Below are 23,412 nucleotides of genomic sequence, written 5' to 3'. Positions count from 1 at the left end.
CTCACCTAGTGCAGGGTTAAGTGACATAAAAGAGACAAGAAAAAAAATGAAAAATTGCCCTTATCTTGCAATTCTTATTATCTTGCAGACTTGAAGTTTGGTTTGAATTACAATAGGTTTTCTTTAAAGTTAGAAGGCATATGTTATTGGTTATAACAATCTACATATATCACAATGTCTGGAAGTGCTCAGAAGGGGCTTTTGGTTCTCGCTCTGCAGTCTGAGCTGCATTAACAGTGCTCAGAAGTGCTCAGAAACTAACAACATAGAACAGCTCTGAGGTCCTATTATTTCTTGATGGTCACCTCATCTAACCTAAGGCAGCAAAGCTTGCTGTAACTGTGATGGCAAATGAGGGAGAGGAGGGAGAGCAAATCTCTCCAGCAAGTATTCTCCCTGTCTTCTCTTCTTTTGTGTCTGCATTGCAGAGAAATGTGTACTGCTTCTGCGTATTGTAATTAAGCCTGAATATGACTACACTGATCACCTCTGGTGTATAACTTCCATCTTCTTGTGCTGCTAATCACACACAGGGAGTAGCTGTACTTGGGGGAGGAGGGCAGATTGCCATCCTTGTGGGTTCACATTCACTACTGAATGAAGCGGTGCTGCATTCACCTCTTCTTTCCCTCCTAACATCATGGCTTTGCTGCTTCCTTGTGCAACAGGAACATATTGTCTTCAAAACAGTAAAAGGGGAATCATGAGGTAAACACATAAACAGAAAAAAATCAAACAAGCAGAAGCCCTTAGAAAGATTACAAAAAATTGTTTTGAGTTGAGAAATAGTCTTTTTTGAGGGATACAATTTGATGGAGCTTAATGGCTTCAAAAGTGGAGTGAGGACCACAGCTGTGTGCTGTGCTGCTGGTCTGGCACGTGTTGAGAAGCTGTTCCTCTGGAGATGGTGGGTATTGTAGTTATTGCTGCTATACAGGTTTTAGGCACACAGCTGTATTTCATCAGACTATGTGTGTGTATGATTTTTAAGACTCAGAGAAAAACAGACTCAAGAAGATCAGATTACAGACTGGAGAAAAATCTTCTATTGTGCTGCATTATTGCTCTTGCAAAACATGAGTTGAGGAGAATGAGGGAAACTGTTTTATTGTGAGGTAGGAAGGCTTCTGTCCTAACCCCAGCACTGGCACCACAATATGGGAAGAGTTAGTGAGCATGAAAAGGTTCATCTTACAGATCCCATAACAAGGTTAGTTCTTAGAGGGCACAGGGTTTCACATGATGGAGCAGAATTCATCCACCTGAATTCAGGGAGCTTTAGGAGACACTACCAATTTCATTGTTCAATTCTCTGTGCCCACTATTGCCACATGAAGTACATCTGGCTTATGGTTGAGTTATGTTGCCATTGTAAAATCCCTGGGGAATATTGCTCTATGAGCCACCCTGTTTCTAGTGCTGCTTGCATGGCCGACATCCAGATCTGATGGACTTTCCATCCTAGTCACCCTCCTTGCCTGAGGAATAACTCTCATCTGGGAAACCTCAATGATGAGGAAGGATCAGAGAAAAAGCAGAAGTGGGAGAGACAAAGATTACTATTCAGTTTCCCTGTGGTGGGATGGGAGAAGGGAGTGAGTTATTATTACTTTTTTCTCAGCCACATCTCTTCCATTTTGCTGAAACAATGGAGCTGAGCATCTGGTCAGCACCCTGCAAGAACAGTCTGTACACTTTAGGCAGAAATGCAGAAATATGATGGGCGAGGGATGTGAATGGACAAACTTCAAGCTAAATGAATATGGGAATCATATCAAGTATCCTATCAGTACTGTGTGCTGCAGCCCAAAGTTCTATGTACAGAAACTGCTCTGAGTTTGACTGCAACAGCCAGCTAGAAGCAGGCAAAGATGAGACTTTTCTTTCTATTTTGGCATCAAAATATGCACAGAGTGACATTTTCACATCTCCTGCAGATGCGCTCTTTCCATGATTCCCATGCACTGAATCACACCAACATATTGTACATAAATAGCACTGCACGTTTTAGTTACGTTTCAGCGTGCCAGAGACTTCCACGCTTCTCAGTCATTAGACACAAACGTTTTCCTATTCGGTCTTCACGTCCCTCCTCAGCCATTACCATTACAGAGCCTTTAAAGCGCCACGTTAACAACAGCAAAGAGTTGCAGAGAAAGCCTCTCATTTGGAGGAGCACAAACTGTACACCGTCTCCTACGTCACACAGACACGCTTGGAATTGTAGCCTGGGAAGTTTGGGGAGAAATAACCCCAACCGAGCGTTTGGCAGCGGCGGAAGAATGGAGCGGGGTGAGCAGCGCTCAATGCACCGCAGCCGGCAGCTGTGCTACCTCGGCAGATTCGGAGCCCTGTGGTTAGGAACAGCGGGACCCTGACCGCCCGCTTCCGGCTCAGGAGGAAAAGAGACCCTTTGGAAATTGACGCCGGCTTTGCTGTTTCGCTTTAGCATTAAGAGAGAATTAATAATTTACAAAGAAAAACAAAACTTTCTCGCTCGGAAGGAGCGCTCGGTTGCAGGACACGGGATTTATCGTCCTCTATCCGCCCGAACGCAACTCTTTCTAGAACAAGACAACCACAAGTGAAAATAGACCCCTCCACGCTCCATCAGGTGTAGAGAAAGAGCGATTTGGTGACAGTTAAAGTATAAAAAACACACTTTATTCTCCCCGAAGAAACACAAGCTGAGCGGCCGAGAGCCGAGCAGCAGCGGAGCGGGGCGGGGCAGTGTGCACCAATCAGCGCCCGCTGCGCTGCTATAAATGGGAGCGCTGCGGCCTTTGAGCGTAGTGCTACTTGCAGCGTCGTCATGGCCGAGACAGCTCCAGCTGCTGCGCCCGCCGCCGCCCCGGCTCCCGCCGCTAAGGCCGCCGCCAAGAAGCCGAAGAAGGCGGCGGGCGGCGCCAAAGCCCGCAAGCCCGTGGGCCCCAGCGTCACCGAGCTGATCACCAAGGCCGTGTCCGCCTCCAAGGAGCGCAAGGGGCTCTCCCTCGCCGCGCTCAAGAAGGCGCTGGCCGCCGGCGGCTACGACGTGGAGAAGAACAACAGCCGCATCAAGCTGGGGCTCAAGAGTCTGGTCAACAAGGGCACCCTGGTGCAGACCAAGGGCACCGGCGCCTCGGGCTCTTTTCGCCTCAGTAAGAAGCCGGGAGAGGGCTTGGAGAAGGCTCCCAGGAAAAAGACATCGGCAGCCAAGCCTAAGAAGACAGCAGCTAAGAAACCTGCAGCTGCTGCTAAGAAGCCCAAGAAAGCAGTGGCAGTGAAGAAGAGCCCCAAGAAAGTCAAGAAGCCGGCGGCTGCTGCCACCAAGAAGGCAACGAAGAGCCCCAAGAAGGTGACTAAGGCTGCCAAGCCCAAGAAGGCAGTGGCTGCCAAGAGCCCGGCCAAGGCAAAGGCGGTGAAGCCCAAAGCTGCTAAGCCCAAGGCGGCCAAACCCAAGGCAGCCAAGGCGAAGAAGGCGGCACCCAAGAAGAAGTAAACTCCTGTGGAACAAAACTCTTGACCCGCTTCTAAATCCAACGGCTCTTTTAAGAGCCACCCAAGATTTCCCAGAAAGAGCTGAAATACCGCTTCGAAGATGTGGGCACTACCCGGGAGAGATGAGAAAACACACTAACGTTTAACATGGATGTGGGCGGGGCGGGCTACGGACTGTGGCGGATGCTGCAACTCTGTGCCGCTTAGAAGCAGCGCTGCAGTGGCTTTGAAGCACCCGCGCTGTGTGCGGATCGGCTGCGCGGCCGCGGCTATCACCGCTCACGGGGGGCGCGGCGCGGCCACGCTGGACGCGGGGAAGTGCGGGCGGTATGGAAATCACACGGGCGTTCCTGTACCGACTGCAGGAGTTCGCGCATCTTTACTTCAGCTGAGCCCATTTTATTTTTAACTTTTTTTTTTCCGCTCTTTTAATTAAAAAGATAATGAAATCGCAGCTCTTTTACTGAATCTGTTGGTGGCTCTGAAAAGAGCCTTTGGGTTTCTCCACACGCAGTCCTCAGCCTTTTTACTTGGCCTTGGCCTTGTGGCTGTCGGTCTTCTTTGGCAGCAGCACAGCCTGGATGTTGGGCAGCACCCCGCCCTGCGCGATGGTGACCTTGCCCAGCAGCTTGTTGAGCTCCTCGTCGTTGCGGATGGCCAGCTGCAGGTGGCGCGGGATGATGCGCGTCTTCTTGTTGTCGCGGGCCGCGTTGCCCGCCAGCTCCAGGATCTCGGCCGTCAGGTACTCCAGCACGGCCGCCAGGTACACCGGGGCGCCGGCGCCCACCCGCTCCGCGTAGTTGCCCTTGCGCAGCAGCCGGTGCACGCGGCCCACAGGGAACTGCAGCCCGGCCCGCGACGAGCGCGACTTGGCCTTGGCGCGCGCCTTCCCGCCCTGCTTGCCGCGGCCCGACATGGCAGAACGCTCAGATTCTAAAGCCAAGAAAGTGCAGTATTAGCAGCAGCCCAACTGCTCCCTCTTATATCCTTCCTCAGTAACGTGAGAGCGATTCGATAGGCTAACAAAGAGTTTTTGCTAAATTAGCCAATGGGGACGCGGATCGTGTTCTAACCAATGGCAATGAAGTATGGAGAACTATGAGCGGAAAAGCCAGTCTCAGCCAATAGAAACTGAGAGTAGAGGAACCTAATCTGCATACAGGGACTATAAAAGGGGGGCGAACAGAGCTTCTGGGAACGTTCCTGTGGTTGGTTGCTGTGGTGTTTGGACCGTGTTCTGTCACTATGCCTGAGCCGGCCAAATCCGCGCCCGCCCCCAAGAAGGGCTCCAAGAAGGCGGTCACCAAGACCCAGAAGAAGGGCGACAAGAAGCGCAAGAAGAGCCGCAAGGAGAGCTACTCGATCTACGTGTACAAGGTGCTGAAGCAGGTGCACCCCGACACGGGCATCTCGTCCAAGGCCATGGGCATCATGAACTCGTTCGTCAACGACATCTTCGAGCGCATCGCCGGCGAGGCGTCGCGCCTGGCGCACTACAACAAGCGCTCGACCATCACGTCGCGGGAGATCCAGACGGCCGTGCGGCTGCTGCTGCCCGGTGAGCTGGCCAAGCACGCGGTCTCGGAGGGCACCAAGGCGGTCACCAAGTACACCAGCTCCAAGTAGAGCGGTGCGGATTAACTCGATTTTAACCCAAAGGCTCTTTTAAGAGCCACCCACACTTTCAGTAAAGGAGCTAAAGCGCTTAGTAATGATACTTTGTAGTTTTTGTGTCTTCAAAACAGGAAACTAAGTAGAAGAAAAATGCTATTATGTAGTTATGTTAACTGAGAGCGCCTGCTTGCTTTAAACAAAACGTCACTTCATCTAGAGCAGGGCATACTTATCACAGTTACTTAAGTATGTCTTTGGAGTCTAATCAATCTGTCATGATCTGTGGGATGCTGCCAAATAATGCTGATGTTCTCACCTATAACAACTGATGTTTCCTCCACCTGTGTATGGATGAAAATCGTGTGAGCTGGGCACCGCTAAGGGTTGGACACTGTAAAGATTGCTGTATGATCTTAACAAAGCATTGAAGGGATGGGTGTAAGGAACACCATCAATGTTCTTTCAGCAGAGAGAAAGCAAATAGGGTTACTTCATTGCACTGGCGCCTCGGTACCGTGCAGCACTGCCCGTGGCACAGAGCACACTGTCCCCCACGGCTCCACTTCTCAGTTCTCAGCCCCGCCGCTCCGCGTTGCAGGTCGAAAGATAAACGGGACTGGCATGCAAGAGGAGCTCGCGGGACGCGCAGAAGCCGAGGCGAGCGGACCTGAGCGAGGACTGCACGGCAGTCCCTGGCTCAGGAAGGGGGCAGGGCCAGGTCCGTGAGAGCTGGGCGGTTCTGGGCGCGTTTCCCGTTCTCGGAGAGCGGAGCCTTACCGAGGGCGTAGAAGTAACCCGGTACCGTTCGCACTGCGCGAAGCGGCGGCTGTGACCCACACCTGGAGCGGTGCTACTTGCCCTGAGCCGATAAGCGATTCCTTCACAGCAGCTAATACGGAGGTCTCGGGAGCACGCCGAGAAAAGGAGTTTCTGCCTCCGGCTCTGCTTCTGGTGGGGGGGAGGGGGCAGTAAGGAGAGTCTGAGGCAGGGACAGCGGGACTGCTGCACCCCCGTCCCGCTCTACGCCGCTATTCGTGGGGGCGACACACCGATTTCTCCTTAAGCAGCGGTGGAGCCGGCAGCGAAAAAGCCGTCCGTGTTGGGGTGGCTGGCTCAGCGTTGAGAACAGGCGGATTTGGACGAGTCGGGAGGGGGAAGGGCTGGGAGGCTCCAGCTACCAAAGGGGCGGGGCGAGGGGCAGCCTTCCCGCTTGCGAAGCGCGGGCTTTTCGAATGGCCGTGTCGGCCAATGACAGACCTCCTCCCGAGAACGTCCAATCGGCAGCGAGCGTGCGGCTATAAATACCGGCACCTCAGAACGCTTGTTGAACAGTCTTTGAAAGCAAGGGCTGTGTCTTTTAGTGCTGTGCGATGGCCCGCACGAAGCAGACGGCGCGTAAGTCGACAGGCGGGAAGGCGCCCCGCAAGCAGCTGGCCACCAAGGCGGCCCGCAAGAGCGCGCCGGCCACGGGCGGCGTCAAGAAGCCGCACCGCTACCGGCCCGGCACGGTGGCGCTGCGCGAGATCCGGCGCTACCAGAAGTCCACGGAGCTGCTGATCCGCAAGCTGCCCTTCCAGCGCCTGGTGCGCGAGATCGCGCAGGACTTCAAGACCGACCTGCGCTTCCAGAGCTCGGCCGTCATGGCGCTGCAGGAGGCCAGCGAGGCCTACCTGGTGGGGCTCTTCGAGGACACCAACCTGTGCGCCATCCACGCCAAGCGCGTCACCATCATGCCCAAGGACATCCAGCTCGCCCGACGCATCCGCGGGGAGCGCGCCTAAGGCTGCTGTCCCTTCATTGCCAAACCCAAAGGCTCTTTTAAGAGCCACTCCATCTACAATAAAAGGAGCTGTTAACACTATCAATGCAACGCCTTATTGAATGTGGTATACTTAGTAGTCGCATATTAGTAGCCGCATATTCAGTTGCATACACTTAGTAGCTGCTTATTCATAACTTAGTAGTCGTGTGTTACTTATTACTTCACTAAAAAAAAGTATCCTGTTTAACACTGAATAGCATGGGAGGAGTGATCAAAGTACATAATTAATCTTCATGATACCCACCTGCAAAACAGAACTTTCCGTATGAGGAATGCATGTTTCCTTCTAGTGTGTAAACGAGGTTCTTTTATTTAACAGAATGTTGTATTGCACGTGAAATAAACCAGGTTTCCATTAATAACTAGTCTTAGTTTTATCTGACAGCACAGCACCCCGTGAAACTTGAAATTCGTTCAAGAAAAACAAAGTAACAAAAGGAGATAATTGCAGTTTAGCACTTCATACACCTAGTTACATAGCGTTAACAGCTCCTTTTATTGTAGATGGAGTGGCTCTTAAAAGAGCCTTTGGGTTTGGCAATGAAGGGACAGCAGCCTTAGGCGCGCTCCCCGCGGATGCGTCGGGCGAGCTGGATGTCCTTGGGCATGATGGTGACGCGCTTGGCGTGGATGGCGCACAGGTTGGTGTCCTCGAAGAGTCCCACCAGGTAGGCCTCGCTGGCCTCCTGCAGCGCCATGACGGCCGAGCTCTGGAAGCGCAGGTCGGTCTTGAAGTCCTGCGCGATCTCGCGCACCAGGCGCTGGAAGGGCAGCTTGCGGATCAGCAGCTCCGTGGACTTCTGGTAGCGCCGGATCTCGCGCAGCGCCACCGTGCCGGGCCGGTAGCGGTGCGGCTTCTTGACGCCGCCCGTGGCCGGCGCGCTCTTGCGGGCCGCCTTGGTGGCCAGCTGCTTGCGGGGCGCCTTCCCGCCTGTCGACTTACGCGCCGTCTGCTTCGTACGCGCCATTGCGAAAGAACCGCACCAATAAAGGGCAACACCAGGAAATGAGCACGGCACTGAGCCGTGGGTTATTTATAGTAGATTCGCTCATTCTGATTGGCCAAAACTAACAGGGTGAATCTCATTGGTCGATTCGAAGTTTAAATTAACCGCCTTTGGGACGTACCGCCAGCCGCCGTCTGTCTTTGTTTTCTCTCAGCAGCGACTCGTCCAACGCGCTTTTTTCTTTTTTTCTTTTAATTTTTTTAAAACTTTTTTTTTTAAGGCTGAAATTTATTCTCCTCTTTCAGGATAGCAGCCACATACACTCATTTTACAGGCAACAGGCAGCAGATAGCAAAGCATTTAATAGTGTAGAGAATAATACCAAAAGTAAGGGCAAAATATATTTTTCCTTAAGAAAATGCAATAAATTCTGGGTTTTGTGTGCATACAGAATTGCGACAAGTACATTAACTCAGGGAATGAGGATCGTAGGGCTTTTCATAACTTTTACTTTGAGGATCATCAAGTTTCTAGTAAATATGTTGTTTTATTGAGAAGTGCTGTTTAGGAAGGAGACAATACCCTTTTCCTCATACATGCAATAGTCGGTGCCGGGGTGACGTTACAGCGTGACCGTGTAACAACAGCGTAGTTTCCCTGTGGGGAAAAGTCCTGGGACGTTTTAGCGGGGCAGTGTGAGGAGAGCTCGTTGTTACATTAGTTCCGTGCTCTCAAATACACATGTGCACATAAATTCCGTCCTCCCTACACAGCAGCCATCCTTCCAAGTCTGCCTTTCCCTCAGCTGCGGTTTCCCTCAGTCTGCAGTAGAAGAGCGAGAAGAAAAAAAAGAATGCGCGAAATTGATTTTAAAGAACCCCACCCGGTAAAGACCCGCAGACGGGACAGGGACTTGAGGCTGCCCGTGAGCTCCCGTCACCAATCGTCGCATCCACCGCAGTTTCCGCCCGTCCTGCCCCGCCATTGGCTGTCTGCAAAGCGTGGGGCGGGGTGGGTAACAGCGCCCATCGCTATTGGTCGGACCGAGATTCGGTACGCCATTGGCCGCTCGGTATCCGTTTGAACGTCTCCGCCTATCAGAAGCTGGCGGCCGCGAAACGGGGAAGGGATATAAAGGCGCGCGGGCAAGCGCCAGCAGCTGTTGTCAGTCTCGATTCCTACGAAGTTTTTAGCTTTAGTTCTAGTCAGTCTGCCATGTCGGGCCGCGGCAAGCAGGGCGGGAAGGCGCGCGCCAAGGCCAAGTCGCGCTCGTCGCGGGCCGGGCTGCAGTTCCCCGTGGGCCGCGTGCACCGGCTGCTGCGCAAGGGCAACTACGCGGAGCGGGTGGGCGCCGGCGCCCCGGTGTACCTGGCGGCCGTGCTGGAGTACCTGACGGCCGAGATCCTGGAGCTGGCGGGCAACGCGGCCCGCGACAACAAGAAGACGCGCATCATCCCGCGCCACCTGCAGCTGGCCATCCGCAACGACGAGGAGCTCAACAAGCTGCTGGGCAAGGTCACCATCGCGCAGGGCGGGGTGCTGCCCAACATCCAGGCTGTGCTGCTGCCCAAGAAGACCGACAGCCACAAGGCCAAGGCCAAGTGAGCCGGCCCCGAGGAAGCGCGCAGAGCAGCGAAGTGAAACCCAAAGGCTCTTTTCAGAGCCACCCACAGTCTCGTGAAAGAGCTTGGAATGCCCTGACTCGATGAGTGATTGTGTAGTGTGTTGGTTTGGGATGCTCCGTATTGCTGGATGTACGGAGGTATTGGTTGGGGGTTTTCCGTCTGTGCGGTCCTCGCAGTTCCGCCGGAGGGACGCGCTGTGGCCGGGGAACCCCGAGTTTTCCCCCCGGCACCGCTGCTCCGTCCCTACCGCAACCCGGAATGCTGCGTTGAAGCCGCTCCCCGCCTCCCTCCCCAGCGGCAACCTCAATCGGGGGAAAGGAGCGGACACTGCAGGGCCGTAGCACGGGGCCCCGTGTACGCGGGCCTCTGCGGGCGGCCGGAAAAGGAACAGCTGCCTCTTCCCTATTTCTCACCCCCTTACCGTCCCGCGGGGTTTCTTGTCAGGGCTGAACCCTTTCCTGCTCCTCCCTCCTCGGTGTTTGGGTCATGGGGCCCCTTCCTCCCGGCCTTTCGAGTCGCAGGGCCGAAAGGAGGCGTTGGGTTCACCCTGGGTACCCCGACACGTGCCCGACTCGGTCACTAGCAACGCGCTTAGAAGTCAGAAGAGCCCTGAAGTGAAGGGCAGCCCGAATGGTGCCCGGTGAGCGCCTGCTTGCGGGGAAACTGAGACAATAGAGCAGCTGCAGGAAAACGGGGACGCCGCCAGGCGCTAGAGCGCTGAGCTACGTAGCTCTGCGGCCCGCACACAAAAAACGAAATAACTGAAGATACGGTGGGGGAAACGAAGCAAAAAAAAATCGATACTACTAAATAAAAGATTAAAGCCCGGCACATCAAATATGGTGACACAGCCTTTTGTTTGAAAGCAGTGGGCGGCTCTGAAAAGAGCCTTTGGGTTGCTGAATAAGTCTGGGTTGCCGAAATCGAAGACGAGTTTAACCGCCGAAGCCGTAGAGGGTGCGTCCCTGGCGCTTAAGCGCGTAGACTACGTCCATGGCCGTGACCGTCTTCCTCTTGGCGTGCTCGGTGTAGGTGACGGCGTCGCGGATGACGTTCTCCAGGAACACCTTGAGCACGCCGCGCGTCTCCTCGTAGATCAGCCCCGAGATGCGCTTCACGCCGCCGCGCCGCGCCAGGCGGCGGATGGCCGGCTTGGTGATGCCCTGGATGTTGTCGCGCAGCACCTTACGGTGGCGCTTGGCGCCCCCCTTGCCGAGCCCCTTCCCGCCTTTGCCTCTGCCAGACATCCTGATAGCCTCAGCTCTCCGATGCGAATGGGGAGCGGGCGCTGCGCGCGTCGATGTTATGGTGTATAGTCGGACCTGATTGAAAGCAGGGGCGGGGCCGGGGCGCTGGTGGGAGTGGTACTTCATCCTCCTCCCTGGTGGGCGGGGCCTTTGCCTTTCACCGCCCTGTGACACCGCCCAGGGCCTCAGCCTGGTTCTCCTGCCCCCTCCCGCCTCCTCCCTTAGGTTCCCTTTCCCAGCATCTCTCGGTCTTCTGGGGAGGCGGTGCTCCGCCTTCATTCCTCTCCAAATCTGTCTCGATGAGTGTTACTGGTTTTGTTTGGTTGGTTTTGGTAGTAAAATGGTCTGTTGAAAGACTTATTTTTCTTATTATTCACCTTTCTATGTTATTTTTATGTTCAATTAATGTTTATGTCGGATACCTTTGTTTTTTGTATCCAGTATTTTTAATTTTGAGGGAATTTTGTGAATTTTATTGTACTTTATTTTTTTTTTTTCAAAATCTCCCAAATGAAGTGACAGAGAGGCCAACCCATTGTACTTTTTAGGCAGTGTAGTCTTAAAAAAACGACATGTTTGCTTTGTATGGAATTATGGCTATGGTCTGATTTCATATTGCACTGAGAAAATCTCCAGGAGTTCTGATTTCTAAGTCATATATTGCCTGAATTACTCAATTTTAAGTAGAATCTAATGACCAGGTATTTGCTTTAAATGATTTCATGGTTACATGACCCCTTCTTTTTAAGAAATAAAGTTGCTTATTTTTGTGGACTGTGATGGAGGTGTCACTTGTCCCTATTTATTGCACGCACTGTTTTTCACATGGGTACTTATTACAAATAATAACCTGCTCACTAATTTAGGTACATACTCATAATGAGCGCTACTCACTGGAAACAGTTTTTGGTGTACATGCGTACACCTCTAAATCATCAAGTCCTGAGCTCTGCTTGCCTCATAAATGAAGGCAGCATGTAAAAACAACAACAATCTTGGGCCTGTTTTCATGTACACAGTGTGCATCCTAAGAGCAGTCCCTGGGAGATCACTTCCCACTGAGCCACTGTGTTTCCAGGTGACAGTTTCTCTGAAATACTGCATTCAAAACACGCTGTGTTAGGCAAGTGTGGGATGGCCTTTTTCCTCCAGTCTGTTGCAGTAGCTTTTTATATTTATGCCATGACGATACTTGTTTGCATCTGCCCCTGTCCCTGCATATGTGACAATGCTACAATACTTTGATACATGTGACCCTGAGATAATTAACTTGGGGTGACCTCCATGGACTTATGCTCACGTATTGTATGCACTTTGAAGCATCAACAAACCCAGTTTTGAGTCTTTATCTCAGACCAGAGAGAAGTGTGAATGTTCTAGGATGTATCCAACCCACTAGCTTTATATTTCTGTTGCCCTCTTTTTCTTTTTTTTTTTTTTTGTTTTGTTTTAATAACCAATATATACAAATTAAAACAGCTTTGTTACATACATTAACTATATTATGTATTTTGTATCCTGTTCAAGACAACATTCCTCTTTGTTCAACATGATTCTCAGACTGTAGCATCACTGATGGCATTCTGGTCATGCTTGAAAAGGTTATATGTCCATGTAGATCACTGTTACTAATCAGATGAAAGTTAGTCATACCCATCAAAGGTGGCTACTTCAGCTGTGTACATGCATGAGGTGCCTCCATGACTGCAAAGATCTGACATCATTCTGACTGGATAGGCACTTTATTTTCTTCCATGATTTCCTTTCACCAGTGTACAGTACCAGTGACAACATGTCTCTGTTGCTCTGACACAACTACATGACTCTGAAAATCAGTCATCACAACAGGCAAAGCCTACCTCAGTGTCTGCTGGTTGCCCTCTCCAGGCTTCTTTTTGTAGCTCAAGGGGCTGTGAGATCAGCAATGTTCCAGTACGGAGAGAGTGACTGCAATCCCAATGCACACATCAGTATCCAGAGACAGAGGAATGCCCATCAAAATGAAAGGCTAAGGGAGGTATTCCTGAACCCTAGCAAACCTTTCTCTCACTCACACTGGCATTTGGTTCTGGCTCAGTTGTAGTGACTCCAAGAGGGAAGGTCTGTAAGTGATGAGATCTAAAAACAGAATGCTGAGGTCATTTCCCCCAGCATCTTGTAGCTTGCATGTTTTATATAAGGCATCTCTCGGTTGAGCCATGAAGACTCTTGATTTTTCTCTGTCCTTGCCATTCCCTCCCTGTTAGGCATATTCTCCTCACTTTTCTTCAGCCATAAGGAAAGGGTTACACTGTGCTCATTGCTACTTCATCCCACTTTATCTGGATGAAAGAAATAGTGTTTTCCAGATTTTGAAACACACAGACGGGACACTTAAATGCATATAGTTGGGACCCTCCTTGACTGAAGGGATATACTCCATACAGTCTCCCATTTGCTCAGCTTCCACCCTCACCATTACTGTTCCTCAGCCTTCTGTAATTTGTCACTCTAAATCACATTCTGAAGTATGAGAAATGGGAGATGCTATACCCAGAGAAAGTGGTCAATGAATCTGGGAGAAAAATCCACTTGAGCGTCTCCAGTTCAAGACAACCCCTCTGACTTGGGGGGTACCTATGCAACAAACCACCAGGAGCTAAGGGATCATTTTGATGAGAGATATCAGTTACTGCACTTCTTTTTCATAGCCTCTGTCACCAATGGTATGCTGGCTCAGAGGAAAGTTTCATGTGAACAACTCAGTTCTTACAGTGTTGTGATCATAAGTCTATCCAGAATCCATGAAAAAGGGCAGAAGAATCTCTAGGCTGCCTTGCTCACCTTGCCCATTCATTTCTCTCACTTACCATTCAGGCTGAGCCCATCAACTGCAGAATCATGTTTTACTGTTAAGACGCATGTTCTGCCTCTATTCCTTGTGAGTCCGCAATACTGAAGTGAAGGAGCACAAGCAAGTGTCTCCCTCTCCCTCCCAACTCAGGGTGAAGGAAAAGACAGAAGCACAGAGCTAAAATAACTTTCAAGAATCACCATGTTAAAAGAACAAGCGCACCTTGTAAACAAAAAAGATAATAAACTTAAAAATAATTGGTTTTAAGTACAAGAATGCTCTCCTCCTTTAATTTTTTATTTTTTGGTTTTTTTATTTCTTATTCTTTCTTACCTTAGTGCCAAATGCAAACAAATATTTCTGGCCTTATGTGGCGATGTGGCTTACAGCAGGAACCCTTGAAATCCTTTTTATGCACTCAAGCATGCCAAGGCCTCTTTCTTCTAAAGAATTAATAGAGCAAGCAGCAACTATACACCTTCCTCCACTTAGGTTTTGGTATCACTATTTAGCTTAAATCATTTTTGTGTTTTTTTTCTTTATCTCTTTTCCTGCACCTCCCCATCCCTACCTCCTCCCACCAGAAAATGCTTATCTAAATGAACAGGCATTACATCTGAATGCTTAACATCAGCATTTGGGTGATCAGCAGCCCCTCTTCTCAACAGCTGTGTGATTTTGTGACTATGTTTCCTTCCTTTCAGGTGCCTCCTATTGTAATTTGGGTAAATCCAAACACCCAAATGGCTTCTCTTTGCTTACTGCCTCCATAGAGATGGACACAGCTGAGTCCCACTCCAACCTGCTCAATGCTGGACTTGTTTGTTGCTCTTTTGGTCAAATGTAAAGTGTTACTGGTTTCTAAACTCATACAGCACACAAATGAGGCTTGTTATTCTGCTCCTCATTTCATGCATAAATCAACCACAGTTTCATTGCTTTTTCAGTGTTAAAAACAGAAAGAAACAACCCACTAAAAAAGCCCCATGTCAGGAAGGTGAAGGTTTAGGCCTAATACATTTGACTTTTCCAGACTAGTGTGCATACAGTATGTTGCAGGCAAGATACATGAAATCACAGTGTACTGGGCCTTGAACATGTTCACACTGTGCATGTATCCCTACATGCCTATGATGCCCTGTTCCTGAGTTCCTAACAGTCTGACAGCAGAAGTGCTGAATGGCTGCTCTCATTTGCTAGCTGTGGGGATACAGGAGCTCCAGCCCTTCCTACTGGTGTCCATGGTAGTCTGGGTGACCTCTTAACTTTTTATGTGCCCCTCTGGCAGCAGCACATAGTTTGCACAGCTGGGAAGCACATGCTGCAAAATCATCAGCTATGGCACTGAATACCTCTTCAAAACCATTTAGCTAGATTCTAAGGGAAGAAAGCCTATGTTGCTGGCATCCAGGTGCCACAGGTACTTAATGATACTCCTGCTCTAGAATGGAGACACAAAGCCTCATCTGGAGCCAGGAACTGTTTGACCCCCACACTTCCCAATAAACCACAGTGTATGACAGCGCTTTGGCCCTCAGTGGTGGCAAGTGCCCAGCCTGCATCGTGTTTGGGTGCCGCTGTCACTGGTTGTATGACAAAAGAAAAAAAGAAAAAAGTGACAAAAAATCATACCTCATCATCACATCAGCACCTGGAGTGGCTCCAGCCAGACAAATCACAATATCATAGAATCATTATGGTTGGAAAGTCACTAAGATCATCTAGTTCAATCATTAGTCCATCAACCCCATGACCACTAAGCCATGTCTTGTGGACTATGGACCTGCTAAACAGCCACCCCTTGGTTTGTTGAACACGACTCTGAATGGAAATGGGGGAGCATCTAGATCACGTTGCACCCTACCAGCACCAATGCAGCTCTTACAGCACCCATGGGGAGCAAGGCACACGGGTAGAAAAGGGTGGAGAGCAGAAAGTGTGCAGAAATGCCAGGGGGTTGTGGGGTGGAAGAGCGGGTTGCTCAGCATTGCTCTGTGTGGGCTGCTTGCTGCTGAGAGCAGTCTGGTTTCAGTGCTGCTGGAGAGACTGCTCTGAAGGGACAGGAGGTGGCACATTTTCTTGGTAGTATTTACTGATATTAAATGTGGGTGGAAGAGAGGCACTGTCAATCCATGTGGAAAGGACTTCTGGGTGAAGCCACAATTGTTCAAGCTTCTGTTAATCTTGCTTACCTGTCACAGACTTGCCTCAAGGCCTGATGTTCTCAGTCTCTGGCTGATGGCTACATTCAAAGCATGCCAGGATGGTCCAGAAGACATTTTGTCAAATGCCTTAGTTTTAGAAGACCAAAGTACTTTAAGACAATGATAAATCTGTGCTTTGGTAGGTGACTGATATAACATTTCCTCGACTGTCTGTGAGAAAAGTAAAACTGTGTTAACATAGTCAAAAGTGTGTGAGGATCCTCTATGACATGGAGCATAGTGCATCTTTTCTCCCTTGCATCAGGGAAAACCTTTGATTCCAGAAGTTTTGCTGCTTATTTTCCCTTCCCTGTGAAGAACATTCTTCCCAGTACCTCCACTGCCATATCTGTATCTATTTGGATTGTAAGTTTTCAGTTCCAAAAGGACACAGCATGGTGGTGATGAAGGGAGGCCTCAATAAGTGCCCCATCCTTTAACTAAGAGTACAGGGAGGAGTGTACAACATTCCACGAAGCTGAATCTGCAGGGACAGTCACCCACTGCCCTACCCTCCTTATCCTGTCCATTGCAGACGCTTAGCTGTACACCGACTTAAAAAGCTCTCGATGGCCTCATTACATTTAGGAGTCTTAACAACATCAGCAGCAACACTGATATCATGTAGGCAAAGAAATGCAACAAGTTTGTAGCTCTGTAGGTACCACTTTAAAATTGCTTAGCTAAGGGTTAAAAGTTGTTTAACTGTGCTGGCTGGTTTGTGCACAAGAGTTATTACATTTGTAACTTGCATAAGGATGAAGTCACCAGGGGCAAGTTAGACATGGGTGTAACATTGTAATAGGAGTGTAATCACCATTGCAGGGAGTATCTGTAAGTCATACCCCAGGAACATGTAGATGGGAAAGCAGAACATAAGGACCCTTACCTAAATCTCTCTGGAAATTGTTGTTGGAGGAAAGAGAGCGGCCAAGCTGCTCAGACACACCCACTGTTGTTCTTCCAGACGCCTGCAAAGAACTGATCAAAGCACTCTACTTTGGTGGTAGAGCAGCCCATTAACCATGCTTGTGTGGTTAGCTCTCATGCTAATGCTTCCTAACAAAATTGCTTGAAGAACAACTGCTGTGTTGCCTTGCCTTGCTGCACACATACCTAAATATAACCCAGAGCTCATTTTCTGTGGAACAAGTACTGGCAGGTCCTGAGACAGAGATGGGAATGTCTGATATCTTTCAGGTGCTGCACCATCCCATGGCTGTGGTTCATTTCTCCTTCCTTATGCCAGGAGGTCTGAACAGGAAAATGAAAAAGTTGGAAAGAGCTGGGCATCTGGAGGGAAGAGACTTGCAGTGTTCAGATAGCAATCATGCAGGTTTGTAATGTAATGCTGAGCTGCCCAGAAGGTGGGAAGAACTGAAGTCATTCAGATGTAGCAGATATTATAGTGATCCTCTCTCCAACAGTATCTTTGGAGATTCTGATATCATTCTCTTCCTCTTTTAATGAGTGAGGAAGTCTACCTCCCTCCAGTCTCCTCTTTGGGAAAACCAAAATGCACGCCAGAGTCAATACGGTGCTTTCTTGCTAAAGTATTCCTGTGATGAACGATGACTAAAATGCCTAAGATGCCAAAAATACAATTATTTCCTTTTCAGAACTGCTCACCTAGAGGTGAAACTGTCATTCTTGCCTTCTTTATAATCCCTCACCACCTTTCCTCCTTGGCTTCCTGCATATCTCTGTTCCTTCCTCCTTATCTGTTCTGACTGTGGATCAAACTCTTTTTCAAGCTATCAGATGTACCTTAACTTTCCAAAATGTTGGTCCTGCACATTTTTCTTTCATGTGAAGAAGACAACATTCCTAGTATCAATTCTGCATGCTAAAGTTGTTTCCTATCTTTACTGCAGAGCTATTAGAAAAGAAAGGGCAGAACTTGTCCTCCTGTATTGAAATTTCTGAAGTCACTTCAATTTCAGAGCAATAACCTGTAACTGTTGCAGATGAGAAGCTGATGTACGCACTATTGGCTTCTTCTATTGAGAATGTAAGAGGATAGGAAGTGCTGGGAGAAAAGCTGAGAGATCCCCCAACTGGGATGGCGACCATTTTAACCACCTCCATTTCAGCTACCAGTAAACATGAATCAGCTTTCCTGTCACGGGCATGTCACTTGTGATCTACACTTCTCCTCTGTCTTGATGTGCTGTGAAACGTCCTTCTGGGTGCTAAATGTCATCTCAAAATCCTGCTATGCATTGCCCTGTGTAATCAAGTCACTGCAACATCTTATTCAGTGATTTATGGGCACAAGTTAAGAAAAACATTTATTTTTTACTTCACTTTTGACAACTCATGAAGATATATCTTCAATATCCACAGTCACACTGATATATTTCATTATGTCCTTACCTTACGTTGCATAATTTTTACAAACAATATTCTAAAAGCTCCAGTTGGATTTACACTTCTCTCCATCATCTTCCTCTTGTAGAGCTCAGATGCACTTTTCCCTGCAACCTTATATTAGCCCTATATTAGCCTTATATTTTCCTCTTCTAGGACACAATTTTGTTTTACTTTTCATTTTTTTTTAAATCTCTATAGCATTTATTCATGACTTTTGTACTCAGTTAAACTGAGGAAAACAAACATGTTTAGTGTTGCCGTCACAGAGGCTGTAAATAAAACAGTGAGGTGGAAATAGGATCGCATTAACTTACAACTGTACGTTCATATAATCTGAAATTCTGGTTGTTAATAATCTGCATAAATTCTGTGATTACATTACATGTTGGATCTGGTTATACGAAAGAAAACAGCAGGGCAAGGTTAATGTGTAATATTTGTGTTTTTCCTAAGGAACCATTAAAGTCAACAAATAATAGATTTCTTTATAATCAGGTACAGATTCTGAAAAATATATATATATTCCAGAGCTTCATTCTTGTCAGCAGATTTCATTACCTTCAACCAGATATCAGTATTGATTGAATTCTTCCTGGTTCTTACAGACGAACTATGGCCTACCACTCCCCTAACTGAAACCCAGGTTATCACAAAGAGCTCTGCTTCTTGTCAAGAAAACAGTTCCTCCTTTCTGTGACTGTAAAATGCAGGAGAAATAATTAAATGCACTTTTTCTTTTTTCATCAAATGGGTTTTCCTGCTCTTCATTTTGTCTTTTGCTTTTCCGACAAGAAGACACTGCATTGGCTTTATTGAATTGTTTTGTCTGTGTAAGAGGTTTATATTTTCTTTTTAAACAAAGGTAATTTTGTGTTCAGTGTTATAACTATCACAGAAAATACAACAAGATTATACTCTCTGGGCAGTAAGAGCAGAAGTACATTAAGTGCTACATTAGGCCATCCACAGCTTAAATGACCAAAGAGAGAGAGACAGACAAAAGTAATATCGTTAAATATAACCAGAAGTTTAGAAGGCTGCTTTAGTTTAGAAAGCTGCAGTTTGGTAACAAGGGGTACCAGGAGATTGTTTAGTGGAAATAGAAACACAACATGGAAAAAAAAGAACTATTGATTTACTTAATAACTGGTACAGAAATTCACATGGAAAACAAACAAAGGAAAAAAGCACAAGGCAGCAGGGGAAGTTTGCCTTGTCTCTAGTGAAATTCCAGGACGACAAAACAAAACAACTACATCTTTATGAATTCACAGGCATTAACAAATTGTTTACAGCTCTATAATAATTGCAATAGGAGGTGGTAGGCGACACTATTTCGATAGAGTTTAGCGTTTTAGGAGGTAAAACACATGGCCAAAGGAACCGGTTCTTAATCCATATTCAGGGCTGAGAGAGGAGTTTGTGTTACTTCCTCCTCTTCAAAATCAATTTAAACTGTCAAAATAGCTTTAAATCGTCAGATTTCGATTTTAATCGCAAGAAAACCCTCTAAAGAATAAGATACGGTGGTTGCTGAAACATTTCTGCCGAAAGAAAATTTTTAATTTGCAATGAAAAACAAAAGTTTCTCTCTTCAGAGCTCTCTCCAGCAGCAGCACACGGGATTTATCGCCTCTCCTTTAACGCAGGACGCGTGTCTGCGGCTGGAAACTCTCCCGAACGCAAGTACCTGCTCTTCTCCTCCCTCACCGAGGAAACGGGGCGATTTGGTGGCAGAAATTCCGAGGAAAATACACTTTTGTTAGTCCAAAGAAACACAAATCGAGCACACCGAAGGGCTCCCCGGCCGTGCAGCGGGGCGGGCTTAGCAACGCACCAATCACCGCGCGGCTCCTCTCTAAAAATACGAGCATCTGACCCGCGCCAGCCCAATTGTGTTCGCCTGCTCCGCAGAGGACTCCGCTGCGATGTCCGAGACCGCTCCCGCCGCCGCCCCCGATGCGCCCGCGCCCGGCGCTAAGGCCGCCGCCAAGAAGCCGAAGAAGGCGGCGGGCGGCGCCAAAGCCCGCAAGCCCGCGGGCCCCAGCGTCACCGAGCTGATCACCAAGGCCGTGTCCGCCTCCAAGGAGCGCAAGGGGCTCTCCCTCGCCGCGCTCAAGAAGGCGCTGGCCGCCGGCGGCTACGACGTGGAGAAGAACAACAGCCGCATCAAGCTGGGACTCAAGAGCCTGGTCAACAAGGGCACTCTGGTGCAGACCAAGGGCACCGGCGCCTCGGGCTCTTTTCGGCTCAACAAGAAACCGGGTGAGGTGAAGGAGAAGGCTCCCAGGAAGCGAGCAACTGCAGCCAAGCCCAAGAAGCCGGCGGCCAAGAAGCCTGCGGCTGCTGCCAAGAAGCCCAAGAAGGCAGCGGCGGTGAAGAAGAGCCCCAAGAAAGCCAAGAAGCCGGCGGCTGCTGCCACCAAGAAAGCAGCGAAGAGCCCTAAGAAGGCCGCTAAGGCTGGCCGCCCCAAGAAGGCCACCAAGAGCCCGGCCAAGGCGAAGGCAGTGAAGCCCAAAGCTGCTAAGCCCAAGGCGGCCAAACCCAAGGCAGCCAAGGCAAAGAAGACGGCAGCCAAGAAGAAGTAAGTTATCCCAGCAGAGTCCTGCTCTACCTATTTTGATATCCAACGGCTCTTTTAAGAGCCACCCACACCTTCCCTAAAGGAGCTGAGGCACCGAGGTCGTCAGAAACCTCCGGCACGGATCCAGCAATTCGTAAGTCGTCAGAGGTCAATTGCCTTCTCCCCTCCGATTACCGAAACCTAACGAGCACGGTTTAACGCGGCGGCTTTAGGGAAGTGTAGACTTTGTATTTTTTTCGCCGAAGTAATTGGTTTGACAACCGTGAAGAAACGTTTTATAATGATTTGATAAAAATCGGGTGACACTTTTTTTAAGAATATATTTTGTAACAGAAGTAATGGATTTCCCAGGCGCGAGCTACTACTGAGCCATGTCTAAATGTATCGTGTTGTTCCTCTTTAAGGTGTCTCCTTAAAAGCTTTTTGTGTATTAGGGGAAGACGGGAGATTGTTTTTTCTTACTGACGCGATAACAGCCCTGATCTCCCCCATCTCTTTTGTTCCTATTGAGACTGAAAGGCAGCTTCTGCTGTTGGAAAAGCCCGCCCTGGCCGAGGATTGGCCACGAGTAGCCCGGCCCGCTGCCCCTTCACCCTCCCACCACAGACCCCGCCTTGGGCCGGGCGCTTTCGGCTGCGTGGAGGAAAGGAACAGGCGTGGGGGAACGGAGTGGGAGGAGGGGGAAGGGGGGGGCGGTGACGGGGCTTCCCGGAACGCATTGGTTTCTTTTAGTGCGGTTTACGAACTGAAAGTGTAACGGCGCGTCCCGGGAGAAACTTCCCTTAGGAGAAAACACTTTGGCACGACTTTGTTAACGGAAGCATGGAAAGCATTGCTATCATTATCCAACGAATAATACTAATAATAAATATATTTAAAAAAAAAAAAACAACTAAGTGAGACTCGAGTAATTCATACATCTGCACGGCTGTATTGTGGATTTCTGAGCTCTCCTGCGATGCAGTGGGTGGCTCTGAAAAGAGCCTTTGGATTATTCTCTCCAGACAGCGTCGCCTCGGCGGTGCTCACTTGGCCTTAGCCTTGTGGCTGTCGGTCTTCTTGGGCAGCAGCACAGCCTGGATGTTGGGCAGCACCCCGCCCTGCGCGATGGTGACCTTGCCCAGCAGCTTGTTGAGCTCCTCGTCGTTGCGGATGGCCAGCTGCAGGTGGCGCGGGATGATGCGCGTCTTCTTGTTGTCGCGGGCCGCGTTGCCCGCCAGCTCCAGGATCTCGGCCGTCAGGTACTCCAGCACGGCCGCCAGGTACACCGGGGCGCCGGCGCCCACCCGCTCCGCGTAGTTGCCCTTGCGCAGCAGCCGGTGCACGCGGCCCACGGGGAACTGCAGCCCGGCCCGCGACGAGCGCGACTTGGCCTTGGCGCGCGCCTTCCCGCCCTGCTTGCCGCGGCCCGACATGGCAGACTGAACGCTGACAGCTCACGGGAGAAACGCAGCACGAAAACGACCGGGCCCGGCTACGCGCTCGCTTTGGCTCCTCGACTCTGCTCTGATAGGCTGACGTCTGGTCCGCTCTGGGCAGCCAATGAGAGAGCGAATCGAATTTGAACCAATGAAAAGGAGTTCTAGGGAAGGAACGGCATGTTCTCGTGTTCTGACCAATGACAGAGTGCGAGAGGAATACTTCTCATTTGCATACTGGGGCTATAAATAAATGGCGCAGGACCGTTTCCATTCCATTCAGCTTCTCGTTCTCGTGTTGCTGGTATTAGCTCCGTGAGTCCGTTTTGCCGTTATGCCTGAGCCGGCCAAATCCGCGCCCGCCCCCAAGAAGGGCTCCAAGAAGGCGGTCACCAAGACCCAGAAGAAGGGCGACAAGAAGCGCAAGAAGAGCCGTAAGGAGAGCTACTCGATCTACGTGTACAAGGTGCTGAAGCAGGTGCACCCCGACACGGGCATCTCGTCCAAGGCCATGGGCATCATGAACTCGTTCGTCAACGACATCTTCGAGCGCATCGCCGGCGAGGCGTCGCGCCTGGCGCACTACAACAAGCGCTCGACCATCACGTCGCGGGAGATCCAGACGGCCGTGCGGCTGCTGCTGCCCGGTGAGCTGGCCAAGCACGCGGTCTCGGAGGGCACCAAGGCGGTCACCAAGTACACCAGCTCCAAGTAAGCAGGTCCGTCTCGTACCTGTGTTGCTCGACCCAAAGGCTCTTTTCAGAGCCACCCACCTTGCCAGAGAAAGAGCTGTAATTCTATCAAAGAGAAAAATAGCATAACTGTCAATCCAGCTTTCTACTTCACATCTGCAAATTCCTTTCTAGAAGTAACTTCTGTAAATACTTGCCAATTTCGTTCCAGTAAATACAAGGATTTTTGCTATCTGCAATACTTGTCTGATGTTTTCAAAATGACAATTTTGGGCTTTTTTTTCTTCTACCTGAGACTTTTTGTTCCTTCTCCTTTCCCGTTTGTGTTAAATCTCGTTTGCAAGTTTACCGGTCATCACATCCCAATCGATGTCTCCGTTCGGGTTTTAAGAGATGTATTCAATACATATAGAAGGTACAAAAGAGCTTTTGTAGATCTTACGTTGCTGAAAGAGGCTCTTTATCTTTCCCTGATCATTTTAACTCCAGTAGCAGCGTTTTAGCTGCTATATCGTCATCAGCCGCTTGAGGGTGCCTCAGTCCCAACTGCTAGAGTTGAAGCGAGGCTTGTAT

At 49.5% G+C, this 23,412-nt stretch overlaps 11 protein-coding genes across 11 annotated transcripts in view; 6 read left to right on the top strand and 5 right to left on the bottom strand.

Moving 5' to 3' along the window:
• Positions 1 to 2,773: 2,773 nt before the first annotated feature.
• LOC107312531 (histone H1.03) lies at positions 2,774 to 5,197 on the top strand. The gene has a single exon (XM_085515684.1). The coding sequence runs from the start codon at positions 2,813 to 2,815 to the stop codon at positions 3,479 to 3,481; it is 669 nt and encodes a 222-aa protein (XP_085371810.1). The 5' UTR covers positions 2,774 to 2,812; the 3' UTR covers positions 3,482 to 5,197.
• On the bottom strand, positions 3,859 to 4,434 carry LOC107312539 (histone H2A-IV). The gene has a single exon (XM_015860064.3). The coding sequence runs from the start codon at positions 4,394 to 4,396 to the stop codon at positions 4,007 to 4,009; it is 390 nt and encodes a 129-aa protein (XP_015715550.1). The 5' UTR covers positions 4,397 to 4,434; the 3' UTR covers positions 3,859 to 4,006.
• Positions 4,674 to 5,197, top strand: LOC107312555 (histone H2B 1/2/3/4/6). The gene has a single exon (XM_015860088.3). The coding sequence runs from the start codon at positions 4,726 to 4,728 to the stop codon at positions 5,104 to 5,106; it is 381 nt and encodes a 126-aa protein (XP_015715574.1). The 5' UTR covers positions 4,674 to 4,725; the 3' UTR covers positions 5,107 to 5,197.
• On the top strand, positions 4,674 to 7,923 carry LOC107312561 (histone H3). The gene has a single exon (XM_085515816.1). It carries the CDS (start codon positions 6,465 to 6,467, stop codon positions 6,873 to 6,875), a length of 411 nt encoding a protein of 136 aa, XP_085371942.1. The 5' UTR covers positions 4,674 to 6,464; the 3' UTR covers positions 6,876 to 7,923.
• Positions 7,394 to 7,884, bottom strand: LOC107312569 (histone H3). Its single transcript, XM_015860111.3, has one exon. The coding sequence runs from the start codon at positions 7,882 to 7,884 to the stop codon at positions 7,474 to 7,476; it is 411 nt and encodes a 136-aa protein (XP_015715597.3). The 3' UTR covers positions 7,394 to 7,473.
• A 1,155-nt stretch (positions 7,924 to 9,078) lies between the features above and the next one.
• On the top strand, positions 9,079 to 10,764 carry LOC107312548 (histone H2A-IV). Its single transcript, XM_085515878.1, has one exon. It carries the CDS (start codon positions 9,079 to 9,081, stop codon positions 9,466 to 9,468), a length of 390 nt encoding a protein of 129 aa, XP_085372004.1. The 3' UTR covers positions 9,469 to 10,764.
• LOC146762380 (histone H4) lies at positions 10,327 to 10,764 on the bottom strand. Its single transcript, XM_085515736.1, has one exon. The coding sequence runs from the start codon at positions 10,733 to 10,735 to the stop codon at positions 10,424 to 10,426; it is 312 nt and encodes a 103-aa protein (XP_085371862.1). The 5' UTR covers positions 10,736 to 10,764; the 3' UTR covers positions 10,327 to 10,423.
• The window catches only part of LOC146762376 (histone H4), a 33,999-nt gene continuing 20,913 nt past the window's right edge, over positions 10,327 to 23,412 (bottom strand). Inside the window, exon 2 of the mRNA XM_085515960.1 lies at positions 10,327 to 10,377. The gene's annotated coding sequence lies outside the window, so the exon portion shown is untranslated. The remainder of the gene's footprint in view (positions 10,378 to 23,412) is intronic.
• Positions 20,011 to 21,618, top strand: LOC107312577 (histone H1.01). Its single transcript, XM_032444262.2, has one exon. The coding sequence runs from the start codon at positions 20,074 to 20,076 to the stop codon at positions 20,731 to 20,733; it is 660 nt and encodes a 219-aa protein (XP_032300153.2). The 5' UTR covers positions 20,011 to 20,073; the 3' UTR covers positions 20,734 to 21,618.
• On the bottom strand, positions 21,638 to 22,191 carry LOC107312599 (histone H2A-IV). The gene has a single exon (XM_085515870.1). It carries the CDS (start codon positions 22,142 to 22,144, stop codon positions 21,755 to 21,757), a length of 390 nt encoding a protein of 129 aa, XP_085371996.1. The 5' UTR covers positions 22,145 to 22,191; the 3' UTR covers positions 21,638 to 21,754.
• Positions 22,450 to 23,078, top strand: LOC116653353 (histone H2B 1/2/3/4/6). Its single transcript, XM_085515912.1, has one exon. The coding sequence runs from the start codon at positions 22,482 to 22,484 to the stop codon at positions 22,860 to 22,862; it is 381 nt and encodes a 126-aa protein (XP_085372038.1). The 5' UTR covers positions 22,450 to 22,481; the 3' UTR covers positions 22,863 to 23,078.

This window comes from Coturnix japonica, chromosome 1 (assembly GCF_054131305.1).
Source record: "Coturnix japonica strain WE chromosome 1, WE-NBRP24, whole genome shotgun sequence".
Lineage (NCBI taxonomy): Eukaryota > Metazoa > Chordata > Aves > Galliformes > Phasianidae > Coturnix > Coturnix japonica.
This window is presented reverse-complemented; position numbering and strand designations above follow the sequence as displayed.